The 19,615-nt window shown below is 39.7% G+C and overlaps 1 protein-coding gene across 2 annotated transcripts; it reads left to right on the top strand.

Moving 5' to 3' along the window:
• Positions 1-381: 381 nt before the first annotated feature.
• Positions 382-19,005, top strand: LOC117816517 (rho GDP-dissociation inhibitor 1-like). 2 transcript variants are annotated; one of them, XM_034688820.1, is made up of 6 exons: positions 382-516; positions 9,030-9,251; positions 10,441-10,524; positions 13,521-13,597; positions 14,070-14,133; positions 17,019-19,005. In XM_034688820.1, exons 2-6 carry the CDS (start codon positions 9,065-9,067, stop codon positions 17,216-17,218), a joined length of 612 nt encoding a protein of 203 aa, XP_034544711.1. In that variant the 5' UTR covers positions 382-516; positions 9,030-9,064; the 3' UTR covers positions 17,219-19,005. The 2 variants fall into 2 exon arrangements, with proteins under 2 accessions (XP_034544711.1, XP_034544710.1); XM_034688819.1 differs by having other exon boundaries at positions 384-516; positions 9,063-9,251.
• The last annotated feature ends 610 nt before the right edge of the window (positions 19,006-19,615 follow it).

Genomic DNA, 19,615 nt, shown 5'->3' with positions numbered 1-19,615 from the left:
CCTGGGAATAGTATTTCATTAAGATTATTTCTTATCAATGTATTATTAAATTTTTTATCTAGGACTGACAATCCTTGAATGGACAATGAAGGTAGTTGCGGAGCTATTCTTTGGTGAGTCAATACATTTTTTGTTAGGAATACAAATTGTTGGTGAAGTGCTTTGTGGAGTTTAATAAAATCAGATTCTGGGGGGTTGAAATTATGTTTGCAACAGAATTGTTCATAATTCACCATATATTTATATATATTTCTCTCATGCCAGTCTGCATAGGATAAAGATTTGTTCTTATGTAAAATATATCTCCATAATGTGTACCTACTGTGTTGGTGTCACGCAGCGCTTGACACACGTCATTTACGTGCTGCGTGCGCGGACCTGTTCCCGGAACCGTGTCGCGCGGGCGACGCACGGGGCGGCGCCGTTCCCTTGTTCGCCATACTTGCACAGGAGCGCAAAGCAACGAACGCACTTACTGCAAAGGCACCTGAAATCACTACAGCATATAATAAAAAGGTAAGTGTTGCAGAATTTAAAGGCTTATGTAAAATCATGACTAGAATGAACCCTGTCGGTGTGTGGAGCAGAAACCTGTTTTATTTCACTCTTGCTCCCCGGTAACTGATGATAACTTGTCCAGCTAATGTTAGCCGCAGCCTCTGGTTAGCTCTGCTGGATTGTTCCCAGACCACCAGATAGACACTTGTCTCTTTCCTGAGTCCCACCCTTTGTGTGAGGGTCGGCGCCAGGAAAAGTTCAGTCCTAATTATGACATTAATTCAATACATTAACTCAGGCCCTTTCACTTTTTGGCCGTATTCTGCCGGAAAAGAGGCGTGCTGTCAAAAGCAGTATGTTCGCCGGCTCTTTGAAGAGATGCCAGCCAGCAGTGGTTCCGTTAGCCGGCTCGGCAGTCATCACCTGCACGGTCATGGGATAGCGCTGTGATTGAGTTTGATTTAGCCTCTGAAAATGAGGCTTTTCTTCAATGTATGTGCAGGGGCGTCGCCAGGAATTCTTGGGTCCGTAAAAAGACATCACATCAGGCCCCTACACCTCAACAGCCAAAAGCCAAGCCAGCACAATTGCCATAACCACACCTCCAATACACTTATGACCCAGCAGCACAAGCTTTTAATAAAGAGAACCTTTAGTCACACCTTGGGAAACAGGAATCAAGCATCTCATTTTGGGAAAGTGGGATATTTTCTGCACCTGCAGTCAATTTTATTAACACACACTCAAGATTTGAGCCATCAACAGATGTGCAGGAAACTCTATTTAAATTATAATGAAATATTCCAACTTTTCAACTTTCTGATCACTTTCTCTAAAGTTAATTCTGCACATACCTGTTTCTCAAATTATTACAGCCAAGCTTTTCTGTTTTTTAAGTCGACACAATGCCTCCAAATCCGATGAAAAACATGCTTTATTGCAGTTTATGAAGTAATAAAGAATTAAGCTTTGTAATTAGGAATGGGTAAGAATACTCAAGTACTCAGGTACTCGCCATTGACCCCATTATTCGTGTAGCATTTTGTTACTCGCGCACCTGGCAACATAACTTAAACTCATACAGCGTTACATGTGACCATGTGCTTTTTGTTTTCGCCTAAGGTAGGAGAATAATTAACGGGATATAAACGTATGACTTCTCCGGCCACGGCTTCAGCTTTAGAACACATCGAGTCAGATTTCAGCAAAAACAACTGTTTTACGGCAGCTACGGCAACTCTCTAGGAGCATATTATTCCACCAAAAGCAAAAGCAAAACAAATACAGAACCGTCTGCGACACCTGCGACATGTCAGTTATAAAAAGTGATGTCTGGAAGTACTTAAAAAAAACCCAATGAGGTTAATGTGAAGTGCAAGATATGTGGTGTTAAACTTGCATACCATAGAAATACTAGTTTGATGCTTAACCACATACGCTTAAAGAACAAGGAGAAAACAGCGGAGACGGATAACAGGCAGTCTCGCATCACGTCTTTTGCTCACCCTGTTAACACGTCGTTGTGATGATACCAGAGCGGAGAAGATTAGCCTGCTAATAAAAAAATTGACTTTTATTTATTTATTTATTTATTTTTGTTTACGGTTAAAAAAAATAATAATTGCGAGTACTCAAGTGGTCGTTCATTAGGTAATCGAGTACAAGGATTACTGTAAATTCCCATCCCTATTTGTAATATGTGTAGCTTTCTGATAATAGCACAGTTTTCAGCATTTAGCAGGCTGTAAGAATTGTTTTAAAAAATTCAGTAGTTTCAATCAGTCTCCATTAAATGGTAACTCTTTTAAACGTATCATACTTTTCAAGATCAATCAGACCACAAACTCATTTCACTTTTTAAATTTTTACAGTTTATGACTTTGTTATATTTTAACTTTTCACATGCTCGACACTCCCCATCAGATGGACCTAACCATTCTGTATGTTCAGTAGGGTTAAGCAGGCTTTAGAGAGAGACCTCACATTTTTCAAGATGAAGGGAGGAATCATCCAATCATACTTAAGGCAGCTATAACTCAAAGAGAACAAAATGCAAACAAAAAATATTTTAATTTCAGGTCCATTGAGGTCCCCATTCTCTGTTGAAGTCCTTGGTATCAGTGCCACTTTTCTCCTACTAGGACATCAATGCACATGCGATGGATATTTAATTATTTAGTAGAATTTGCAAAATACCACAGTCGTGTCAAACCAACTGGACTAACTTTTTTCCATTTGCCACTCTCTAAAAGCCATGAGTTTTAACAAAAATGTGCTATCAAAAGTTAAATTGACTCATTTATCATAATGGTAAAACATGTCTGTTGATGCATCTTGAAATCTGATATTACATATTTGATTCATGCCAGCCTGGATTTAAAGAGACTGGATTCTTCATAGTGCCACCGCTCTGTATTATTTACACATAAATGGATTTACTCAGAGGAAAAACAGACCAGTCAGAAGAGGTTAACCAAAGTGAGACATGAGTCAACCTGACTTTCTCTCTGGGTAGTTGAAGTCTCTAGTCTCCTGTCTTGTTCAGGGAGCCGTGGTCCTGAGCTGGGGTCGGTCTGTCACGTTAGTTTTGAGTGCATCTCTCAACAGTGTTGTCTTGGTGTTACAGGTTTGCTTGACTCGTATACTGTATGATCAATTTCACCTAAAGATCTTTGACTTTGAACCCAGTTGTAGAAAGAAAAATTATAGGAGGTAGGTGTCAGCCAGGAGCGCAACCGGGTCATAATCAGTCCAGCGTCAGAAAAGCCCTGATGGCTCTTATGTTGCTGGTCTGTAAACATAGCTTACTAGCAATTCCCAACAGTCTGTTGGCTTCGAATCCAAAGGTGGGGAAATGTCCTGTTTAAAGTAGTCAACCTTTGTGTGTGTCATTGTTGGCAGCAGTTGCGTATTGATCCTTTTTAAAAAGCGCACGTGGAGACCTGACGCACAGCCACAGCCGCCAGCTGAGCATCTCCGCTGTGCACCTCTAACCAGCTGATTCACATCGAAACACGCTTTAAACTTTAAACACCTCCCTGATAGCTGAGTGTTATATGAGACCACATGATGTTCTTTCCACGTGATGGAAAATTGAAAACAAAAATACATGTTTTGACTAATGTCTTAACGATCAATTAATCGATAATCGATTAATTGTGTACATCCCTAATAGTAGGACATCCAAAGTTACATGCCAATTCAGACATATAATGAACATCGCTCCTAGAGAACAACTTCTTTCTGCTGCAGCTATGTACAGGAAGCTTCTCCACCTTAACAGGAGGGAAGAGGAACTACTTGATTTTTCTCCACAGTGACACATTTTAATGCCAAGAGTTACATAATGCAATCCCTCTGAACCCCCCTTCCTCCACCAGAGCCTCTCCTGTCCTTACAAACACTCTTGTTCCAAATTTGGTGTCCTGTAGAACTACAACTTAGTTATGCTAAACAATGAAGTGCATTTGGGATCAGAGGAATGTTCAGTCGAGATGAGTCAGCCCTGCTTTGCTGCAGAGCTTTGTTTTATGACCCATCCTCTATAACAAGGTCTACGCAATCATTTCCAAAAAAGTCGGGATAAGGATAATCAAACTAGCTTTTTCGATAACTGGAGTAAAACAATAAAAACAAAAATCAGAATATTCATGTTAGATTGTCGTTTTACGGGACATCAGAATGCGTACAGTTTGAAAACATTAGCGAAACATGTTAATACTCAAATTCAACCTGAAGAACTTGGTCACCTTTGTGCAAAATCTTTGCGCATATTGGAATTTAAAGGTCAATGAAAATGTTTAACATATGTTCGACTCTGCTCGGGCACGTTCATGACTGCAGCCTTCTGGCTCCTCTGTCTGCAGACTTCCCTCCTTTACTGCTTGCATACATTCCTCTGCCAGCTGCTTGTTTGGGCAGGTCAGCAGAGACCCAGGAAAGAGGTATGCACAGAGTTTGTTGCTCCATACCAGAAGGAGAAATCTGTATGGTGGTAATAAAGTAGCTCTTACAGATGTTGACAGGATTTTTGAAGACTATAGTTTTGGCCGTCTTCCAAATTTGTAATACACATTTACACAGTCTGTTTTGCAACCCGACTGTCATTGTTTATGATTTTCTCCATCACTCCTAAACTTCAGCCAGTGGTTAAGGGTGGCTATGGAAGGCATATAAATCTCTTAGTAGTTTATTTTTTGAAAAGTGTTGTTAACTCTGGAAGGTGACTAACATTACCCACTTAGAAACGGTATTGGAGAGGTGAAAATATAAGTAGCTCAAAGTTACAGTCCATTATAGCTGGATAATTATTATCTGGATTAATCTGAAAATAATCCCTCGGTGCCTCAGCGAGGCATGCTCCAAAAGCCAAAGAAACCCCATTAAAAGCCACTATAATGCCAATTTTACAGAATAATTTAACACAGTAATAGCCTGGTACAAAAGATGTTTTTTAAAATCTGTATTTCTTCTCTTTATACAAAAAACTGCATATACTCTGTGGACTGTAAGTCTATAACCTCAACTCCTCTGCTTTGCTTTCCTAACTTGGCCAATAGTTAGTCAGCATGTTCAACATGGTGGTGACTGCCATCTTCAAGGTAGTGTCACTGAGACTACATCCGTGTTTCATACAGTCTAAGAACAACAACCAACAAAATGTAATTACTCCTCTTTTTTCAGTCCAGAGTCTAAAACAGAAAATATGAAGTGACACAAAGCAAAAGTTAATCACAGCAGCTTTAAAGATATTACATTTATATGATATAAAGAAGAAGAAGAAAAAAGATTTAAGACTTTTTGTTTTGAAAAGTGATTTGAAAAAAAAAGAAGGAATTTATGAAGTTTTGAGCTTATACAAATTATAAACATAAACGCACATACCGACATACTGAACTTGTACAGACAATACCCCACATTAACATGCCCCCTTGAATGTAGCATTTCCTCAGGACTCTGTCTAATCCCTCCCCTTGGAGGCTCCTCCAAAACGACGCCCCTGCTCACACCAAAACATTATCATAATGAAAGTTAAAAACACAAACAAACATGAAATGTACGCACAGGAGGCGGGCAGAACGGCAGGACGGGATTTGATTGGTTTCATAATTCGGCTCCTGATTGCAGGGATTGGTTGGTGTTTTCCCAGGTTTACTCCAGCTATAGATGGAGGCTTTTTTTTTGCTCTTTTTAAAGGACACATTATGTATTGATTACCATCAGGACATAAAGATCATTTTAACCAGTATAACAAAAAGTGTATCTACATCTATCTACCAACCCCAGCTTTAAGTGAAATAAAGACATTTGACATATATTGATAAGTAACAAGTAAAACAAAACCCAGATATACTAAAGGAAAAAATAATGAATAAATAAATAAATAAATAAATAGAGATCCAATGCATGAGCATTAACAGCAGCAAACAGGCCAACCAAGTGGGCATCAAACAGCAGGCATCAGAGTCAACTCCTTTACAAATTAAACAAATGGAGACCGTACTTGAAAAGTGATTTTAATTCCAAAAGGTTGATCATACTGTCACAGCACATTTATTGATTTGCTTATTTAGTCATAAATACCTTTTTATTGATCTTCTGTTGATGACCGGTGAAGCTGAATGCAGTGTTTTGTAATGTATCTGCGCACTGCAGCTTTTTTATACTGCATATTAGGGATTAGACACCCAAACAGAGTTAACATCTTCAATTGGCTTTGTTGGCTTCCCACATTACTGCAAATTATTTTTGCAGACAGAGGCACCCATTAGATTGATTCCTCCTGTGTGGTAGCGGATCCCACAATGTTTCTTGAATTATTTACAGTATGAAATTTGCTGCACTTATGTGATTGAAGATAACGACCAACCCTCTAGACATGTAGTAGAGTGTAACAGTACGGAGTGGATACAAGTCTTAACAGTACAAATATCTACACTGCCTTACAGTTTGTGATGAAGGATTCAGGGCCTGTTGCCTTGCAGGGCCTGTTGCCTTGCAGGGCCTGTTGCCTTGCAGGGCCTGTTGCCTTGCAGTGCCTCAGGGTGGGATGGCCTCACCATGAATGTCAACTCTTCTGGTATAAACAAAGCTCTTCCTGCTTTTGTAACTCATTGTGATTTAGCAGAGAGATTTCACCCAACACTAACCTCGCTCTCGAGGGGTGGCCCAGTAATAGAGGAAAATAGAAGTGCAGATGTGTATTTTTAGTTTTCACAGTCTAGTCTACTCAATACTGATTAAGCCTACGAGCCGCTGATGTGAGCTCTTGCATTCGCAGTATTCTTTACCATAAGAGAATTTGGTGCTGAGTTGAAATTCCTGGAAAAATCACCAGTGACATGCTGCTGTTCGTCACTTAGTTGAGGTTGGTCTGACGAACAGAGTAGGCAGAGGCAGAGCAGGGTACTGGTATGTCTTCTGAGTTTGTAGCACGCAGCTACTATGGGCCAAAAATAAATAAAGTAAGATCCACGGCCGCTGTGGTGAAGCTTTAAAACCAAGTAAAATCCCTTAGAGGTAGGGATGTAAGGATACACTCAACCAACGATTTGATTCGAATCCCGACTTTTGGTTCACTCTAACGATTTTCAAGAAAACTGGATTGAACTCAAAATTTAAATAACTATTGTTTTATTTAAATTCTCAGATATGGACAGTTGCAATATATATTTTTTCTCTTATTTCTTTGTAAACAAAGTAATCCTTTTTCATTTTTAAGGTGTGTTGTAACTCAAATAAAACCACTGCACACTTTTTTTCCACAACTTGCAAAGAAACTAAAAATGACCGCACAAAATATCTTGTTGGAAAATTTCAGAACAATCATAGAGAAATGGAAAGTGAACAATTCCCAAATTAAAGTATTAAATATTAAAACAAATAAGGTAAATCTCTTTAAATTAGGGAAAATTTAGAATATTTTCCGTGATCGATCTTTGGAAATGTAAACGATCAATTATCGATGAATCATTGAAAAAACGTTTTCCATGTCAAAAATAATGCCAAATGTGTTTTTCCCCCCTAAATCAAATTTCCTTCACGACACAGTGTATATTACTGACAGTATTAAACAGCTTCTGATCATAATGAGGTGTTCAAAATGTTAAACACGCTGAATATCAACGTGAGGAGCAGGCTTATAAATAATCTCCTTGGACGCATGGTCATAGAGTGAAGACTACAACATGTGGATTTACTGCAACAGGACAACTGAACAAAATCATATTTTGGACTCACAGTGTCCAGTTTTCTCTTTCTTATTGAGAAAAATAAGCATTTAAACGCGGTAAGGTGTCAGCCGGGAGCGCAACCGGCTCAGAATCAGTCCAGCAGTGGAGGAAAAAAAGCGCACGTGGAGACCTGCCATTCAGCTGAAGCCTCCAGCTGAGCGTCTCCGCTGTGTGCAACACCTTTAGTCAGCTGATTCTGAAACATGCTTTAAACTAAAAACGCCTCCACTCAGCGAGTGACGAAAGAGCAGCACAAAAGACTTAATGATGTTCAACAAGCGGAGTTTAATGCAGATAGCTCCTTCTATTGTTTAAAAATAATATCCCGATACACATTTTGTTGAATCGATTTTAATCCACCCTTATTCTTCCGATATATCGTTACATCCCTACTTAGAAGGCCACAAATTACCCCCTTCAGATGAGGTTTTCTGATTTTGTCATTTTAAGTTTTTAATGTGCACAAATAAATGTGCGCTTGGATTCAGCATTGTTCACATTGCGGGCGTTTAATGCTTGCAAAAATTAGGCATGTTTCTGAGGGGGGGGGGGGGGTCTAAATACTGGAGCACCACCTTATGTTTCTGTTTTTATTGTTACTTGTATTGGAAGCTAGCAGCAGAAGTGGGGAAGAAATGAATGGTGCCAAAGGTTTTCAGTCTGAATCTTGGTTCCGGTGTGGCCTTTGAGCATGCAGTGTAAGCTGTGGTCCGCCACTGTACCTACCTGAGTTTTTTCAAATGTGTTTTCCTTTGTTGTGGGCTTTATTGTTAAGACGGAGCACAAGCAGTGAGAGACCTAGTGATTTGTTGGAGTCCATTTTTCAGAAAAAGAAGCCTTTGGGCTCATTTTTGTCATGCCACAGGAACACAATCCTTTCCTTATGGAAGTGTTTCAGCATGTGGGGGTTTCCTCCAGCAACAGGGTTTGTATCATGTGAGACCTTATGTCTCATTCACGACTCTCCTTGTGGAGATGACTTTATTTCAGAGAAATGTGTTTGGATGATATCACACAGCAGCCACAGTTAGGTCATCAACAGCAAGAAGAGAAAACGCTGCAGCTGCCTCCTTATCAGTACAACCTCGCAGACACACGCCACCAAAGCCACAGCAGGCTGGACTCTTCCCTTCAGCAATCTGTTGTGGTCGTCTGTTAGTACTACAAATTGAAACTCCTTCACAAAGAGGCAAGACTCCTTTGGAAACACAAGGAGAATTCTCTGCATGCTGATTGTTTGAAATCTTTAGTTTCTTCCTCTTTTTCTCCCCCTAACCTCCTCCTCTGCTGCTTTAACAGCTACTTTCTTCCACACTCTCTCTCTCTCCCCAGACATGGCTGAGGATGACGTGACTGAGGAGCAGCTAGCAGCCATTGCCGCCGAAAATGAGGAGCAAGAGCAGGTGAACTACAAGGCACCAGCCCAGAAGTCGTTGAAAGAGATCCAAGAGCTGGATAAGGATGATGAGAGCTTACGCAAATATAAAGAAGCCCTGCTCGGACCTGGGAACGCTGAGGCTGGTAATGCACTAGTGTGTGTGGGTGTGCGGGTGTGCGGGTGTGCGAGTGTGCGAGTGTGCGAGTGTGTGGGTGTGTGTTACAAACTGTGAAAACTAACATATGAGGGGAGTTATATTTTTGACATTTGTATCAACTGCATTTAAAGTATGATCTAAATCAGGAAAAAGGCAGAATCAGTTGCAGTTTTTGAAACCGATATAGATTAAGTGGTTAAAATATTGATATTGTTGGTATAATTATGATACTAAATTACTGTCTCCTACATGAACAGATCAGATTTAATAACAGCTCTAAGGTTCAGTTTTTTAGTTTCCTTACAAGTCAGCTTCTTATGATCAACATAGATAACATTTATGAATATGGTTATCAAATATTTGTGATTATTTTTATTTAAAATAAAGGACGACATGAATTGGTGTTTTTCATTGATAACAGCTGAGGATGTTCTGATTAAAAACACCCGGGCAGATATTGATACCGATGTCAAAAATCAGTCAGTACATCAACAGAAAGGATATACTATTCAACAATAATGAAATAAATGTATTACCGTCTTTCCATGCTAATAGAGAAGCATCAATAAGTGACATCAGCGAAGCCTTGGAGTGTTAAGGAGACACAATAAATGTATCAATAACAATGAAAATAGACTGTCCTCGTCCCTAATCAGTCATCAGTAAAAGGAGATTAACAAAGTGGAAAGGTAAAACACTGGCTGTCTTTATCCTCTAATCAAGTCACATGCATCAATGGGCGCTTGTGACCACATGTGTTTTCCTGTAAGTTGAGCCTGTAGTGGGTCTGTGTGTTATCTCAGTGCAGAGAGAGAGAGCTGCTGAGAGAGAAGTGAAGTCTAATTAATGACAAAGATGTCCCAACTACAGCAAACCTTTCCTATTTCAGCCCTCCTGTGCCTTCTCACTGAAGAAGCTGCACGCATAAGGTGCAGGACTCCTGTCTGCACGTGTTAACACTTGTGTTGTTGATAAATATCTGAAACAAGGAGGAATATTTTCTTATGTTAATAAAAATTCAACAGAATCCGTACTATTTAAGATCGTTGGTGCAAAGAATGACTCATAGAGAGTACCAAATGTTCACTGTTAAAAATGATCATCTGGGAAAGTAGGTTTAAAATGTTGGTCTTGGTGACTTTTTTAAATTGTTGTTCCCTTTGATCCTGTTTCAGATCCCACTATCCCAAATGTGCAAGTGACCCAAATGAGTCTGCTCTGTGAAGCAGCCCCAAACCCCCTGATCCTGGACCTGCAAGGTGAGTCCCTGTCTGGGCTGGTTTTATGAGGTAAAAATACTTATCGTAAGGTGTGAGTTGTGCTGTCTTTGCTTTAAAAAAAAAGAAAAAAGGATAACATGTTTAATATTTAACTATTTTATTACATTTCTGACAGATTCTTGAGTTTACAGGACAAATTATTATACAAATTGTCTATCCAAACCTTCAGGGTTGAAGTCTGTATGTATCTATTTGAGATTTGGCTGAGCATGCTGTAAATGAATCTGGAATCACAGATTTCCTCCACAGGTGGAGAGTTTTTATAGAGTTGCAACAGAAAGGTTTCTTTTTTCTGTTTGGCTGATGTCTGTAAAAATGTACTCTAGACCTCTGCCTCTGTAGCTGCTCGTGCTCCAGCTGGCCTATATTTTAATCCATCCAGAACATTCTGTCCTGTCTTCATTCCCCTCATCACTCTTCATTCTCCAACTCTGTTGGATAGATAGAAAGACTGAAATAATAACTGGATCAGCTAATCGTTTGTGGATTTGAAATAAATAAAAAACATCTAGACTGAAACCAACTTTTTTTTAAATTACTCTGAGAAAAAAACATATTTATGCCACCATGGAATGCAAAAAACATTTGCATCTGCTCTGTTTTACCTCAATGCGAGGTGAAACTGTATATAATGTCACCTATGTCCACCTGCTAGCCATGATTTTTACCTCTGATTAGTAGAAAAACAAATAAGATGTGAGAAATGAAACAAGGTCATATTACCGTTTGTTAGTTACTGTAGTTTGACTGATGTTTGAACTGATGTTGGAAGAGTCCCGCAGAGGTGGAAATGCGCTCTAAAGGTCAGAGGTATCTCTCTTCAAAGTATCAGTGACCTGCTGGTTCTCTTTCTGCCTTTGTACACCCACCCTCTCTTATGTTCAGGGAAGTTAGGAAGCAAGCTGCAGGACAAAACTGGCATTTAAACATCAGAAACATTGGAAGGTACGAGGCTCAAAGGTTCTAAATAGTTATTTAAAAAATAACTACTATTATCATATCAGTAGTAAAACCTTCACTGCAACCACTTTGGTTTCATTTAAGTTCTGTTCAGGTTACACTTAATAGTTCACAGACCTTGCTTTGGGTGACTTTCATTGTATCTGTGAGTTAAAAATAGAATTTAAAATCATAAACTATTCTTTTGAAATAAACACTGACAGCACTTGATGCAGCAAAAGGAAAACGCACAGGTATTTGTTTAAAAGACTCAGTCATTTAAAGTAGGGGTGGGTTTGGAGAAGTTGCAGTAAAAGCCTGCTAAAGATGAGTCATGCAGCCTCAGTCAGTGAGTAAGATCAGTACCAGTAAAGGAAGCAGTGCTGCGCCTGTATGCCAGCTTGATCTGGTGCTGCAGTGTAGCAGCCTTTAAAGAAATGTAAGTTCAGACTAGCTGAACAATAAAATGTCCAAGTTCACTTAAGTTTATTGGACTGTAAGGCAGCTATTTTAAAAGTTGAATAGTAATCAATTATCAAAATGACTAATGGGCTTATCGAATAGTATATTGCATAATCAGTTGAAGGTGCCTGCTCAGTTATCAGTTTTTAACTTAAGCATTGTTCTTTAAAACTCTGAGCAGTTCTTGAGACACTTTTTTGTATTGGCTTTAAACATAATCCGTATTTATTTATGACTTACGATCTAGTTTCAATGTGTTGTGTGTTAAATACATGATAAAAGTTTGTGCCACTGTTTAGTGATAAGAGTGGAAGAAGAAGAGATGAGAGGGAGAGAAAATTATGAAAGGGATGGTTTTGAGATGGGTGGTTTTTGGGCCTCATAGCAAAGTTCCAATAACCCCCCCTTACTCATGTTTAACTCATCTAGGTGTCTGCTTTTTCTTACCTGGATCTATATCCCTGATGTTTTTTGCACAGTTGAACTTTTAAATTGTCTGGGGCTTTGTGGTCAGATTTTGATGTTTTTATGTACATGAACCATACAGCAGGACCAGTTTAATGTTGTGCATTATAGTGTTTTGGCATATTTCCTTTGACTTCCAGAGAAGAGCTAAAGCTGTCCCAGCCTTCCCAGGATGAACTTTGATATCTGCATTTTTGCTTCCATTTGTGCATAATAGTGTTAATATTTGTTAGCTCTGCTTTCAGGTTAGATTAAGTTTTGCTGCTGTTGCTAATGCGCATTAACTTGGTCTTTCCTGTGTTGAGGGGAGAGTATATCTGGCTGATGTTTTACCTGAGAGCTTTATCCATGCTTGCATTTTTTGTCTGAATGATGTTTAGGTTACGTCTCCCATAAGTCCAAATCATTTAGCTGTGACTAAATCTGAATTTCAGATTTTTGTCAGTCAACTCGTCTATTTCACAGAAACTGAGCAAGTGGGCAGCCTGCCTGAGAACAGTTGCCCAGTAAAAGGTTGTGTGAGGCAGCCGTTGTATCTCTACAGAGTCAGTGATGGTGCATTCTCTGTATGATGCTGTTGAATTTCCTGGATGTCTGAGGAATTGATGGCATTAAACATTTATCAGGATCTGAGAATTTCTTTATCATGAAAGCTTCTCTGGAATGCACTATGATGGTGATGTTTATTTGGTGAAGGCTGATGATCAGAGGTTGAACAAGCTTTAAATGTTATTGACCAACAAAGATCCAAACATAATGAAAAGCTGCTCTTTAGTCCTGAGATAATCTTTTTTTACGATTTATCGTATAAATAAAACTCAACATATTAATTGTTGGAGTGTGAAGGAGTAAACATTAAACAAAGCTGCCAGTTTCTCTATGTAGGCAAATTCTCACAAATGTTTCAAACAGCTTCACACCACTGAGAATCACCAGAACAAGTATGATGTGACAAATGCTACAAAATGAAGCTGTGAGGACATTTTTGTAAGGGTTACCTCTGCAGATATAATATGGACTCTAATGCTTCCTTTGATTCCACCTTAGGCTCATGATCTGCTTTTTGTTCACCTAAATGTTGTTGTCTGTGCTTCTCTGCTTCTCAACAGGAGACCTGGAATCCTTCAAGAAGCAGGCCTTTGTCCTGAAGGAGGGAGTTGAATACAAAATAAAGATCAGCTTTAAGGTGAGGGCTGCTGGGTCCAAGTCAAAATTCAAACAACCACAACACCATATTGACACTGGACAATTTGCAGATGTAGTCCTGCCAATTTCTTAATGTGTTACAGTGTTATCCTTTAAAAATACAAAGATAAAGAAATACTGTCTTGCACAGAACAAGCACTTTGAAGCTGCCTCCTTCCTGTAAGTCACGGCTTCAGACCACACTGGCGCAGCAGCTCAACATTTATTTGAATAATAATAGTAAAAGTACACTTCATTGCATTTATTGATTCCCAAATCAACACACTGGTAAGGATTGCTTCACATTGTCAATATGGATCTTCTAAACTTTTGAAATGCTAAATAAAGGATTTTGATACATGCGATTAAAATGCATTAGTTGCAGTTTAATAAAATTACTCTTTGGACAGCCCTTATTATTACACATGTTCTGCTTGTGATGTTGTCTCAAACAATGATTTTTGTCTCCTCAGGTGAACAAGGAGATAGTTTCGGGTCTGAAGTATGTGCAGCAGACATACAGGAAAGGAATGAAGAGTGAGTGTTTTTTTTCTGTGTACTGTATTTTTCACAAAATTACAGTTCTGTCTCTAACACTTGAAAAAATTCTTCAATGTTTTTCCTGTCTAGAATTAAGCTTTTGGTACCCCTGGTCTGATCAGGTTCCAAAAAGAATAAAAATGTTTCTGACATGATTTGGTTTATCGAAATACCTTTCTAATCTGGCCTCTCCTAACGTGAGATATTTCAGTATCATTTAATGATGAGGATTTTGAGAAAAAAAATAATGGTTAAAGCCATAATAAATAATGAGTAATTAGGGATGGGCATTTCAAGCCAAAATACTATTCGATAATCATTGGCATCTACTCAACGATTATTCGAACACACACACTTATTTTGCTATTTAATGCAGTTAGCATTTTTCTTCTTTTTTTCTCTAATGGGGGTTAGTAATCAGCTTTAAGACACTCGAAAGCCCCCGTCTGGCGAGAATACTGCATTACAACCAGGCACCGGTAAAAATGATGGAACATTGTACTTTTAAAATGAGAAAATACAAGTAACTCTTTGATTTTTACAATGTGGACGAATATTTGAAAATCATTGCCCATCACTGTTAGTAATGAGTACTTACAGCTATGACAGAAAGCGTGTTTGAGAAAATTGACTTGCATTTTAATTTTTTACTTTGACCCATGTTCCATCTGTTTATAATGGAGAAGGTGAGCTTAAAGACCTGTACTGCAGCCAGTCACCAGGGGGAGCTTTAAAAGTTCTGGCTTCACTGGGGATAGCTGTTGTTCTGTCCATTGTTTTATACAGTCTATCTTTATCTAGAAGTGATTGTATGTGGTCCTTATTTTTCAAAACCACTGCTGACAAAACAGTCGAGTGCAACCTATGGAATGGGGGACTAATGCATGAAAATGATATGAGTCATATAAGCTGTGATGTATGCTGTGGATAGTACTGACGGTCATGGAAATAGTGACTTTGCAGCTTTTGTTGTGGATGAAATACATGGTGAAACCATTTCTGAAACCTTTATCTGCAATTCCTCAAATTTAGACCACATCCTTCATTTGTAATTACTGCTGAAAGAACCAGGCTTTATATGAAGCTGGCTTGTATTAGAGGCAGGTCTTTATATTAAAATGTCTCTGCCTAAGAAAGAAGTACAATTATTCATATTTTAGTACAAAAAGAGAGCCTGATTTACAAAAGGATTCTGCTGGCTTTGTCACTGTTTGCCCGTATTGTTAAATGAGCCATTTGAAAATTTGCCCCATCCCGTGCAATGAGCCTGATTCACTAACACCAGCGCTTACAGCCCTGTGCCGCTGCAGTGAAATGCTGCTGAGAGTTGGTGCTGCAGCATTTATGAGCATTATCACGCTCAAACTCTTCAGTTTCTACATCCTCCAGAGTTGTAATCGCTGTCATGATCACTGAACATCTGTATATAAAGTAGGGATGCAACGATATCAAAATCTCAGGGTGCGATATCGTGACGGTATTGAGGCCACGGTACGGTATTATTGCGGTATTGTCAAAAAAACAAGATGACTTTGAAAAATGTCATAGTGTGGAAAATGAAGTGCCAGGAATGATAAGGATAAACACACTTACTGTAATTGAACACAAGCATAATGCTCAATTGTTCTAATCACATTTATTACTACCAACAGGTATTTTCAAGTGCAAAGAACAGTGCAGGCACATCCAGTGTTTCAAGTCACAAGCAAATAAAAAAAACCTTTCAGTTGAGTGTCTTTAAACTGACTGGAATTTTGTAACTTGGCTCAAGCGCGTTCACCAACCTTTTAAATCCCTTATTGTCCACCACTGAAAACGGCTGCAGGGTGATGATTTATCAAGCGCCTTCTCATATTACTTGTATTCCCCGACTTGTAGACGACTGCGGTCTGGCAGTGTCTGCAAACAGTTTTTCTTGCATGTCCGTCATGTTTTCTCCTTTATCGTTTTTGGTAACTGCAAAACCAAAATGCCAAAATTTTAACTTTGCAGGAGGTTCCATTAGTTTAAGTTTTTCGCCCCGCTCCCCCTCTGTGCTTTCCGCCATCTCTTCCTGCACTCCGCAGGGGATCATGGGAGATGATGTTTGCTTCTCAGACCAGCCCACTCAATGGCGCCAGAAAAAAACGACACTAGCGGGAGTACTCCGAGTCCCTGTTTTATACCGTCACATGCCACGGCATTATTGTGAGAATTTTGAAACCGAAATACTGCGATATTTACCGTTACATCCCTAATATAAAGTCTATTACTTTGGCATTACTATTATTGTATTAATAAGTGAGGTAAATCAGTCTGGGCTGTCTGTGGCTCAACACCAGCACATACAAGCTGTGCCTTCACGCACGGACAAGTGTTGTTCGGTTTTTCGCCTGAACAAGCTGCTTCTCGCGAGTTCCCTAAAGGACGTTAGCCGTCCATGAACTGAGACATTTGTGTCTGTCATAAATGTATGCAGCTCATCCTGTGTGGATAGAATTTAATGCCATAAGGATGACCGTAAAAAGCCCCAGACAAAAATACACTCGTAAAGGATGGGACCCCGGCGGTAATAGGGGGGGCAACAGATTGAATACTGGTTTTAATACGAGTATTTGGTACTCATTCTATCTGCCATAGACCTTTTTCACCAATCCAATATCTGTGTTAGACTTGTTTGCTTGTTTACTAGAAATAATGTTCTTATTTTGTATCTCTGCTGGCTTAGCTATTAAATACGTAAATACAGACACAGCTCTGTACGCACAGACACAGTTAGTAAATGTGCCTGAAAACACACACATGCACAGAAACATTTATATTCTGTGTCTAATAGGATATAACATTCTCAAAACAGCTCCTTATAACCTCTGTCTTTATTTTTCATTCTTTTTCACCAACAGTTGATAAATCGGACTACATGGTGGGCAGCTACGGGCCTCGTCCAGCTGAATACGACTTCCTGACCACAGTTGAGGAGGCACCTAAAGGCGTCCTGGCCCGCGGCAACTACGTCATCAAATCCAAGTTTACTGACGACGATAAGCACGACCACCTGTCCTGGGAGTGGAACCTCAACATCAAGAAAGACTGGAAAGACTAAAAGAGGCCTTTTTGTTCGGGGGGGGTGGGGTTGAAGGAATCATGACCCCCCCCCCCGCCTCCCACAGCCCCGTGCATTCCTCAACCGCTGTCCCTGCCATGTGTTCTCCACCATTTCTGCCTTCTCTGTTTTCACTTTGATGTGCATTTCATGCTCTCATGCCTTAGTTCCCGCCTCGCTGTTCTAACACCCCGGCGTCCTTCCCTCCTCTCTGTCAGCAGCAGTAGCATTAGCAGTAGCAGCAGTGCCCCCCCCCTGTCCGTCCATCCAACACCTCCCCACCTGACCTACTTAACACTTCATTTTTGCACACAAGCCACCTCTGTCCACCCACCTGCCATCTTTAACCCCCCCCCCCACCCTCCTCTCACTGAGCTGTGCCATGTAGCACCTTACTCCCTCACTCCCAGCCATCTATTCGTCTTCTATTTTTCGCTGCTTGAAGAGATTAACCCCGCCTTTCACCTGTCCAGAATGGTGTCTTCCTCTCTCAGTATGAAGTACATGTGGAAAAGCAACTGTACAATCAACTTTTGTTTGCCTTTTTTTATATAATTGTATCAATGGTTGTGTAATGTGACTGTATTCACATCACTGTTTATCAGCTGTTGTGTTCATCGCAGGCCCCACCACATCCACCTGCACCCCCTCACACACACTTGTGCTACAGCATTCCTTTGCTTGCTCACATGCTTTGGTGTCTTTTGATATTATTACCAATACCTGCCTTGGAAAAACAATACATTCAGATCTGCTTTACAGCGCCTCCCTCCCTTCCCTAAATGTATTCACCCACTCCCCTGTTAAATGGGGACTGGGGCCAAAGTGAACAAGGGAGTAAATAGTATAAGGGTAAAAAAAGAAGAAGAAGCTGCCTTATGTATCAACTAATGTCTAAAATGTTTCTTTAGCATGCCTTGTGTGTACGAGCAGCGCTAGTTATCAGGTAGCCTGTATATCAAGGGCTTACTCTCGCTACCAACTCACATGTAGCCCTGTTGTAGTAGAGACTGTCTATACAGGTCACTCACATACAGCTGCACACACGCTTACTGCCCCCAAATTAAACTGACCTTGTAATGAAAGGAGACTGAATGTTAATGATTGGAGAAGTCACCAAACAAAGCTAGTGTTGATGAATCTGGGCACTCTTGTTCCTTTCAGCCATGAGGCCTTAGCACCAACTATGAGAAAATTGAACATTTCTAATCTAGCCTTTTTGTTTTTGTTTTATTTGTTGTCTTGTTTGCTTTAATGTGAATCATCCCCTTCACAAAACGCCCTTAACTTTGCTTATTCAAAACTCGTAGCCTGTAGTCAGTCAGGAGAGCCTTGGGGTGGAGGAGTCGTAGCAGAGAGGAGGCTGAGCTGGGCACCGTCTGCTGCTGCTGGAGACCTCTGCGGTGCCTGGTCTCGCCCGGAGACAGACACTGACAGTCTAGAGAGAAAACTGACCAGGCCACGCATCAGCCTTTTAACCCTCACAGGAAGAAAGTGGTGAAAGGAAAGGTCAGGTGACACTAAAAGAGAAACATATGCTCAATATTTAATGAGAGGCGGAGGGTTTTAACAACTGACTAAACTTCAATTGAAATCGACTTGTACTGTACCAGAACACATGGATGTAAAACTTTTTGTTTGTCTTCTAATAATAATGTACTTCCTGCTCCATACATTCCTTCACATTGTACAGTTTCTATGAAAACGCTGGCATGCTGGTGGGGTTGTATATTCTATCATCATTTGTGAGTGCTCTTCTCGGTCAATAAAGATTTTGCTCAACTTTGCCTCCCACACTGCTGTTTTGCAAAGAAGGAATTCATTACATGGCTCATTACATCAGTTTTAAAGTTCAGAACAAGTTACCTGTAAACACAGTGGTATTATGTCTGAAGGAGAAAGTGTCAGTCTGGCCTTAAAGACTAAACACTTCATGAAAAGCATGTGAACCCTTAGTGGAGTCTGTAAGATGAGGGCACAAAATAAAAGCCACATTGCATGCATCTTGAAAGAGATAGTTACTACCTGAAACCATTCAAAGAGGATATTGTAAGTATTTGATGTTATTTAGATTTTGTCCATATTGTGCATTGTTACTGTTTTACCTTCAAAATAATGTAAGACTTCATGGCCCCTTTAAAAGCACCAAAAAACATTGCTCACTTCCATTCACATAGAAAATGAAACTTTGTACTTTTTATTTCTTGTTAAAGTTTTAAGCAGTATACCGCCTGAAAAAATCAAAATAATAGTTTTGGACATGCAATCATTTTATCTCGGCAAGTGTAGAGTGATTTAAACCTACATTACTATCTTTTGTATGTTTTGTGACATTTAAACTTTTCATGCCAGCATAAAAAACTGTAACGAGTGCAGGTTGATGGCGTCTGGGAGAGC

Source organism: Notolabrus celidotus, chromosome 7 (assembly GCF_009762535.1).
Source record: "Notolabrus celidotus isolate fNotCel1 chromosome 7, fNotCel1.pri, whole genome shotgun sequence".
NCBI classification, from domain to species: Eukaryota; Metazoa; Chordata; class Actinopteri; order Labriformes; family Labridae; genus Notolabrus; species Notolabrus celidotus.
Note: the sequence above shows the minus strand (reverse complement) of the source record. Positions and strands in the feature narration are given on the sequence as shown.

Coding starts and splice junctions, on each gene's coding strand:
- LOC117816517 (XM_034688820.1), top strand. CDS start 9,065: ATGGCTGAGGATGACGTGACTGAGGAGCAGCTAGCAGCCATTGCCGCC. Junction 9,252..10,440: donor ACCTGGGAACGCTGAGGCTG/GTAATGCACTAG, acceptor ATCCTGTTTCAG/ATCCCACTATCCCAAATGTG. Junction 14,134..17,018: donor ATACAGGAAAGGAATGAAGA/GTGAGTGTTTTT, acceptor TTTCACCAACAG/TTGATAAATCGGACTACATG.